Consider the following 8,635-nt stretch of genomic DNA (forward strand, 5'->3'; position numbering starts at 1 on the left):
TGTTTGCATTATGGCTGCAAGTATTGTGGTCTATGCAAACATGACTCCTTGTAAAAAAGGTGTCAGTTTTGTTGCCAGATAGAAGGGTAAAAAAACTATTAGCATATTTTTTACTGGCAAATGAGGTTCCAATGGTGTAAACGCTTTCAACCTTGTCTGGAAAACGAGCTCCGTGTCACTCTCTGCCTGCAGTACAACTACCGGCAGGCGTTTGAGAGGCAGAAGGGCCGCCACGTGGGGGCGCAGAGTGCTGAGGGCGACCAGAACCTGCAGCACTGCTTGCACGCCAGCCAGCTGAGCAGCGGCCAGGGTTATCGCCGCGGCTTCGAGGACACCAAGGGGGCACTGCATCTGCCCAATGACATGTTGCAGCTGCTGCACGCGCAGAAGGCCCAGAGTCTGGCGAGCGACAGGGACTACCGCACTCTGCTGCACCACTACACCGCGCTGCCCGAAGACATGAAGATACAGGCCGCCAAGAGAGCCTACCAGCTGCAGAGTGAGGTCAGTGTCGCGGTGTTCCAGGAAATCAGTGGCAATGAGCTACCATCGCAGCCCCATCACCACGGCCACCGTCACAGTCCCACCACTACAGCCCACCACCATGGGCCTACCATCACACCCCCACCACTACAGCCCACCACCATGGGCCTACCATCACACCCCTACCACCACGGCCCACCACCATGGGCCTACCATCACACTCCCACCACTACAGCCCACCACCATGGGCCTACCATCACACCCCCACCAATACAGCCCACCTCCATGGGCCTACCATCACACCCCCACCAATACAGCCCACCTCCATGGGCCTACCATCACACCCCCACCACTACAGCCCACCACCATGGGCCTACCATCACACCCCCACCAGCACGGCCCACCACCATGGGCCTACCATCACACCCCCACCACCACGGCCCACCACCATGGGCCTACCATCACACTCCCACCACCACGGCCCACCACCATGGGCCTACCATCACACCCCCACCACTACAGCCCACTTCCATGGGCCTACCATCACACTCCCACCACTACAGCCCACCACCATGGGCCTACCATCACACCCCCACCAGCACGGCCCACCACCATGGGCCTACCATCACACTCCCACCACCACGGCCCACCACCATGGGCCTACCATCACACTCCCACCACCACGGCCCACCACCATGGCCCTACCATCACACCCCCATCACCACGGCCCATCACCATGACCCTACCATCACACCCCCACCACCACGGCCCACCACCATCGCCCTACCATCACACCCCCATCACCACGGCCCACCACCATGGGCCTACCATCACACCCCCACCACCACGGCCCACCACCATGGCCCTACCATCACACCCCCATCACCACGGCCCATCACCATGACCCTACCATCACACCCCCACCACTACGGCCCACCACCATGGGCCTACCATCACATCCCCACCACTACAGCCCACCACCATCGCCCTACCATCACACCCCCATCACCACGGCCCATCACCATGGGCCTACCATCACACCCCTACCACCACGGCCCACTTCCACAGGCCACCGTCACAACCCTACCATCACAGCCCCAACACCACGGCACCACCACTGTGGTGTTGGCCACACCAACACCACAGTGCCGACGTTCATAGGTGTTCACTTAACAGCCACTCTCCCAACAGTCTGTTGAAGGCTACACAGGCGATCTTTGTCTCTGTCCTGTGTGCGTAGTCGCTGTACAAGGCCGAACTGTCTCAGCTGAAGGGCGTGGGCTGGCTCCCCCAGGGCTCCGTGCAGATGGAGGGTGCCCTCAGGGCAGGTCAGCTGGTCAGCGAGGTGAGTGCTGGAGCTCCGTTGGATTTGCAAGTGGCCGTGGGAGCCACGAGCACCCAACACTCCCTCTCATTTAAACTGCGCGAGCGTTCATTGTGGTCCGTGGCCCTGCAGCGATCGTGACCAAGGCAGCAAGAGGTCAAACCAAAGGCGCATTTCTTTATGTGGCATTTTAAAATGTCATAGTGGATTCTGTGACAACACTGAACTGTTTACAGCCGTGGAGCAGTGGTGGAATTAATATGGCAGGTGTCAATAGAACAGCCTCGTTTGGCTTCCTACAAAGTGGTACTCGTATAACTGAGTTACTGACTCCATTTTAACTTTGAATTACATTTTAAGTTTACATCTATTGAAGGGTTACATTTAACCCAGATGGGAATTTGAACTTGTAACCTTGCGATTGTCATTTGTGAGTCACGTTTTCTAACCACTGTAGCACCCAGTATGAATCTCAGTACGAATAACGATAATAATAATTTACAGTCCTTTGACGGCCTTCCAATGCAGTTTGTCATAGAGGGTTGTTTGTCTATACGTCACCACGCTGAGTTGGAACCGGTTGAGTTACGGTCACTCAGCCATGGGGTGAGACTCAAACTCAGGTGGACGGGTTCACGGCGCAGGGCACCAGCCACTCCGACACTGACTACCCTCGCACGTCACGTTGACACCACAAAAGGACGATGCCATTCTCCGTCACCGTTTTCATCAGTCGTTGCACGCAAACTCATTTTACACGTACACTTTTTTTCCTTTCACTCGTATGAATTTTTCTCGTTCAGAAAAAGTACCGGCAGCAGCCGCACAACTTTCAGTTCACGAGCATCGCGGACTCTCCCGACATCCTGCACGCCAAGGCGAGCTACGAGAAGTCGAGCGAGGTGAGGAGTGCACGCCCTGGTCCTCGTCGCGGCAGCGACCGCGGGAGCTCTCAGAATCTTTCAGAACCTCCGAGTAGCACGGTCGGTGATGCATGGTGCCCGAGAAAGCTCAACATGCGTACGTACGTACAAAGATTTTTATTTAGACTGGATGGGCTGCAAAGCTACTTTTCACAGATGTCCAGTATCTTTTTCGATTTAAAGCTTTCGTGACTGCAGGGATTCATCTTCTTGGTTCTTTCGGTAAAGTCACGTAGAAGGGAAGTATTTTATTACTTCCCTTCTACGTGACTTTACCGAAAGAACCAAGAAGATGAGTCCAGTATCTTATTGACGCTGCTCAACTCCAGGTTGAAAGCGTCCAAATTTGCCAAATTTGAAAATGACCGTCAATTTACCCAATTGGCATTACACAATTCACAAACTTCGCACCTCTACCCTCGACAGAGAGGGGGTCATGATAGCGATCCGCAACGGTGTGGAGAAACCCTCGTCATCCAGCAGCGGAATGATAAAAGTGCCGCCCACACACACACGGGCTAAAAGTTTCTACATTTTAATTTGACCAGGTAAGGCCTCACTGAGCTGTATAGCTCTTTTTTCAGAAGCGACCTGGCCACAAATGATAGCTCAACAAAGTGGCTTGGCAAGTGCAAATTTATAGCAGCCAAATACTCTAAAGGCATGTTGATTCGAAATGTCGAGGGAAAAACCGGAGGACCCGGAGAAAAATCCACGTGACCACGGTGAGAGAAAGAGAGAGAGAGAACACGCAAACTCCAACTGTGCAGCAGCGACCACTTTTCAGAAATGCATTTCATGGATAGACGGCGTGAAGATGAACGGTGCCTCGACTCTCCCCCCCCCCCACTCCCCGCCCACCCCCTCGTCCCCAGCTGGCGTACCGCTCGGCGGCAAGCGGCGGCTCGCACGCGTTCACGCTGCCACCGGACCACCCCGAGTTCCTGCGAGCTCGTGCCAACGCTCTGCACAGCAGCGACGTGAGACTCGCGGCGGGGTGGGGGGTCACGCGTACGGGGCTACGGGGTCGACAGCGGAAGGCTGTTCGGCAGAAACCGTTGTTGTACTGCACTCCGACTGTTGTGCTCCCACGTCGATTTCACGCCGACCACCACCACCACCACCTCCGCCTTGAAGCCGCATTGACCAGTTTGGTGAATTGTGGTCAAATGACCGCGCAGTTGCGATTTACTTGTCGATGCGGGTAACATTCAGCCATGGGCTGCTTAGCAAGAGAGACCCGCGGAGTGCCTTATAAGAGATAGTACATCGTTATCATACAGCACAACAATAACTGAAAATGCTGAACAATGAATAGAAATCAACAAAGGTATGCAATCGAGGGCAACAGGAAACGAGGAACAACAAACGAGTTAGTAAGGAATTTAAATGAGGGCCGGCAAGGGGAGCAATTCTATTCTAAATCACGAGGCGAGCTCGTTCCAATAACGGGGAGCGGCGACAGCAAGTGATCTCAGAGCAAAGTTTGACTTCACTCTTGGCACGAAGAGGAGCAATAAGAGAGAGGGACTCTGAGTCAGCGTGAGGATGGCTGGGGGATCACGTGGGGGAGGTTCTCATCCAGCAGTGGATTGACGAAGGGATGCCTGTTTACGTGACGAAAATATTCGTGATTTTTTATTGCGACGTCTTAAAAAAAATGCGTACTCATTTTCGTTATGTTACTTCGTGTTCATTCAAAAATCTCTCGTCCCCACACGCGCGGCGGCGTGGCAGAGGGCGTACCGGGAGTCGTCGAGGAGCGCGCGTGCACGCGGCTACGACCTGCGCCTCGACGCGCTCTCCTTCCAGACGGCACGCGCCTCGCGCGACATCGCCAGTGACGTGAGCTCCCAGCGCCGGCACTCCCCCCCCTCTCCTTTCCTCTACCTCATCTCAACTGCTACTCGTGTTTAGTTTGTTGTCCTTCCCTCGCACACCTCCGCCTAGCACGGTTGACTACGTATGGTGCGGAAAAAGTTTAACATTCACACACTAGAACGTAAACCCGTTCCCATCCCTCTACAACGACGACGACGGCAGGCGATAAACCAGTCCCCCTCCCCCCTGCCTCTCTCTCTCTCCGCTTGCCCGCCCCAGTACAAGTACAAGGAGACGTTCGCCCGCGAGCGCGGGCGGCTGGTGGGCACGCAGAGCGTGAGCGGCGACGCGCGCATCCTGCACGGGGTGAGCGCGTCGCGCATGCAGAGCTCGCTGCGCCAGCGGCGCGACTACGACGAGGCGCGCGTCGCCACCGGCGGCCACTACTCGCTGCCGGCCGACGTCGCCTCGCTGGTGCACGCCAAGCGGAGTCAGGAGCACGCCAGCGACGTGGGCTACCGGCAGCCCGTGGCCTCCGGGACGGCCACCTCCGAGCAGCTGTCCATCAAGCACGCGCAGCACTCCCACTCGCTGCAGAGCGAGGTGCGTGCGCAACGCGACTCGTCGCGCCGCGGCGGCGGCGATGCTGCTGCTGCCGCTGCGCTCGCGCCGGGATAGGCGCGCTTTGAGGACAGGCGAGGTGGTGAAGGGCCTTCTCTTTTGTTTCTGAATTCGGCACGTGTGGTCACTTGTTAAGGTGACCCCTTGTTGTTCAGAATCAAAATATTTACTGGAGGAATCCGATGAGCTATAAAGCTCTTTTTCACAGATTGTTCAGTAGGGGGCGGGTAAGAACGTTGCAACAACAAAACAAGACAACACGGTAGGAGTGAAAAGTAGAGGAGAGGTAAACAAATCGATAAACTATTGGGAGAACGCCAATGTGTGTGCGTAGGGTGTAGCGTGCGGCCAAAGGCATTTGCAAGTCCTATTCGATGCCTGGGCAAGGCAAACACCCCCTACGTCTGTAGTAGAGGGTAGTGACACGAGCGCAGAAGATTCGCGACTCTCACAGGAGCATGCACGTGCTCAGGCAAGTCGTCGTTTAACTCCCCCTTCCCCGTCTGCCGCCTGCTCTTACAGAAGCGCTACAAGGCAGACCTGGCGTGGATGCGCGGTGTGGGCTGGGTGCCCCCGGGTTCACACAAGGTGGAGGTGGCACGGAGGGCAGCGGAGAGGGCGGCATCTGGGGCAGACTCGGGTGGGCCGCAGCGACTGCCCCCCGCGAAGGTGAGGATTGTACCACGTGATCGTCGTCGTAATCGTTATCGCCGTCGTCATTGTCGTAATTGCCACCGTCATCATCGTTATCACGAATACCGCCGCCATCATCACCATGATCACAACCACCGTAATCAACAGCACCAGCATCACCATGCACATTATTGGCACGATTTCAACTGCCATAATGATCATTTTCACCAATACCACCATCGGCACCACCACCATCATCACCAACACTGGAGAACGTTATCGTGACCAACCCCACATAAGCAATAGAAACAAGACCGTACAAAAGAACAACAATCTTAACAATTATTTGAATCGCCAGGGGGTGTATGGTACATCTATAGTTTCTTTATTTTATTTAAGTAAAAATAAGTGCCTGTTCTTTTACTACAGCTCCTACTGTATTGAAACACGACCAGTAAAAAAAAAACTTATTGCACTATATCTGAATCTTCACCGCCATTCAACACATGTAAACTTTAGTAATTTTTTTATTTAGTAAATTTGAACATGTTTTCAATTATCCCGAGCTTTTTGGTTTTCATCTCGGCCATTGTCGCGGATAATCGAGAGATGACCGCATCGGTTGGTGCAAGTTCACAATCTGCGGCCGTTCGACCCCCTAACACCCCCGGGGTCCCACCAGCCCAAGGCGGAGATGGAGCGCCAGCGCGTCCAGGGAGAGGAGGTGATGCCGGACGCCTTCGAGGTGCTGCACAGCAAGCGGCGGGGCAAGCGGATGTGAGGTCAAGGGTCGTGCCCAGTGGCTGCACCGCACCTGGCGCGGCGCCACAGTTAAACGATGTCTTACGTACAGCCCCCCTCCCACCGCACCACCCACCCACCCCCTCCTCCTCCCCCACACGAACATATTTATGAATGGTTTCGTACAGAAGCACGGCACATGAGTGAGAGTTGACACGGTCACCGGTCACGCGTTTTCAGAGAGCGGCTTAAACACCGCAGCTGCACGTCCCACTCATCACTTCTTCCGCGCGCGGAATGAATAGCAGTGCTTTTACGATGATTGTTATTATTGCTGTATTTTTATTCAGGTTTTGTTTGAGTGACGGATTACTTTAAGTGTAAATCCTTTATAATGTTGCCGGCAAACGACTGTGCTAATTTAGGTGTGTTTTGCTACATTTTTTTTTTGCTGACGAAGTATATTTAATGATCAGGTGAACTGTGGAGCGGTAAGTTAATTGTGATGGTGCAGGCGTTCATTGTGAGATCGCGGTGGGGGATAGAGGAAAGTAGCTCTGAGGTTAGCGGCGGTGTCGGCAATGAGACACCGTACGGGGAATGCTGATCAAGGTTGTGAGTTCACATCCCGGTCAGGGTGGACAAAGCACATCATCCCTATTTAAAGCTTTCGTGACTGCAGGGATTCATTTTCTTGGTTCTTTCGGTAAAGTCACGTAGAAGGGAAATGATAAAATAATAAAACATAATAAAATAATAAAAATAAAACATAATAAAATAATTCTCTCGACGTTTCGGCTGCTTGCGTTGTGGCCGAAACGTCGTGTGAGAATTATTTTATTATGTTTTATTTTTATTATTTTATTATTTCCCTTCTACGTGACTTTACCGAAAGAACCAAGAAGACACATCATCCCTGTTCTGGGTGGGTTAAACGACCATCACCTCGGTACCCAACCTTCGCCTGTTGGGATATCAGTGGAATGAAGTAAGGATCATTGTTTTCGTGTTGTTATTGCGAAGCCATTCGAGCGATATCACAACAGTGTCAAAACAGGTGATGTTAGCAAACAGTGCAAATGGATCTTCAAGTGATTTGTGAAGGGGCATGAGGAAAGGAAGTCGGACAGAGGTGTACAAGATAGCAAGTGAAACATAGCGAGTGATGTGTATTGAAAGATTGAAATGAATACTTTTAAGTCAGCATTTCCGCCTGTTTTCCTAAATACGCCAATAATGTTACTAAACATTATGATGCTTTGCAAATAAACCATGAGTACAAGGTGTGTTGGTACGGTGTTTGGAAAGTGTCCTTTGATTAAACATGAACGTGAAATGAATGCTCGGTGTCAATTTATTGTTTATTTCAGCACCAGCAGCGGCGTACCTACGGATGATTTGGGCAAATTGTGCCTTGAGCCATTGGGCCAAAAATGTTGCATCGATACCACCCAGGGGGACAAATACTAACAGTGATTTTCTACGAACATTTTATCTGAAGGTCGCCGTGGTAGCTGTTCATGAGACAAATATCGTTGGGAAAGAAGGGCACGATGATGAGTGCGTTTGATAGATAATATTATTTTTGAAGAAAAACGCGAATACGATATGGCACACCTACGGAATATGAAAATACAATTTTACGTGTATCAATAAAAGACTATATACGTTCACATTTCTGCTCATGGTGAACACTACCCATGGCGGATCCTGGTGGAATTCGCCAGCCCCCAGTAGGTACCGGCAAACCACCCCTTTGGCTTACGGGCCCCAGAGTTGCAGTCCGAGCGAGCACTGTGCAATAATTTGCAAGCCGGCATTGGCTCGCGAACTGGGTGCTAATCTTAACGTGGCACAACCGGGCGCAGTCCGCTGACCACACACCAAGCGGCATCTCTGGGAGAGTGGCGGCAGGAAACGGCTCAGTTTAACACGCAGAATGCTTTCGCGAACATTATTACCCATAATAGAGGTTTTTGGGGGTTAGATCGCGTCGTTAATCCTGCCCACACCCCGACACCAGCCAATTAGCAAGGTTTGTCACGTGAGCAAAAACGTTCAAATAAGTTACTGGTTCAGCACACCGGAG

At 52.7% G+C, this 8,635-nt stretch overlaps 1 protein-coding gene across 1 annotated transcript in view; it reads left to right on the top strand.

The window, feature by feature from the left end:
• NRAP (nebulin related anchoring protein) overlaps window positions 1-7,328 on the top strand; it is a 60,857-nt gene extending 53,529 nt beyond the window's left edge. Inside the window, exons 47-54 of the mRNA XM_078597464.1 lie at window positions 193-504; window positions 1,724-1,828; window positions 2,611-2,709; window positions 3,606-3,710; window positions 4,468-4,575; window positions 4,831-5,154; window positions 5,695-5,841; window positions 6,488-7,328. Coding sequence (XP_078453590.1) covers window positions 193-504; window positions 1,724-1,828; window positions 2,611-2,709; window positions 3,606-3,710; window positions 4,468-4,575; window positions 4,831-5,154; window positions 5,695-5,841; window positions 6,488-6,586 — 1,299 coding nt within the window. The 3' untranslated portion in view covers window positions 6,587-7,328. The remainder of the gene's footprint in view (window positions 1-192; window positions 505-1,723; window positions 1,829-2,610; window positions 2,710-3,605; window positions 3,711-4,467; window positions 4,576-4,830; window positions 5,155-5,694; window positions 5,842-6,487) is intronic.
• Window positions 7,329-8,635: the final 1,307 nt, after the last annotated feature.

The sequence above is a fragment of the Lampetra planeri genome, chromosome 9 (assembly GCF_965212315.1).
Source record: "Lampetra planeri chromosome 9, kcLamPlan1.2.h2, whole genome shotgun sequence".
Taxonomy (NCBI): Eukaryota; Metazoa; Chordata; class Hyperoartia; order Petromyzontiformes; family Petromyzontidae; genus Lampetra; species Lampetra planeri.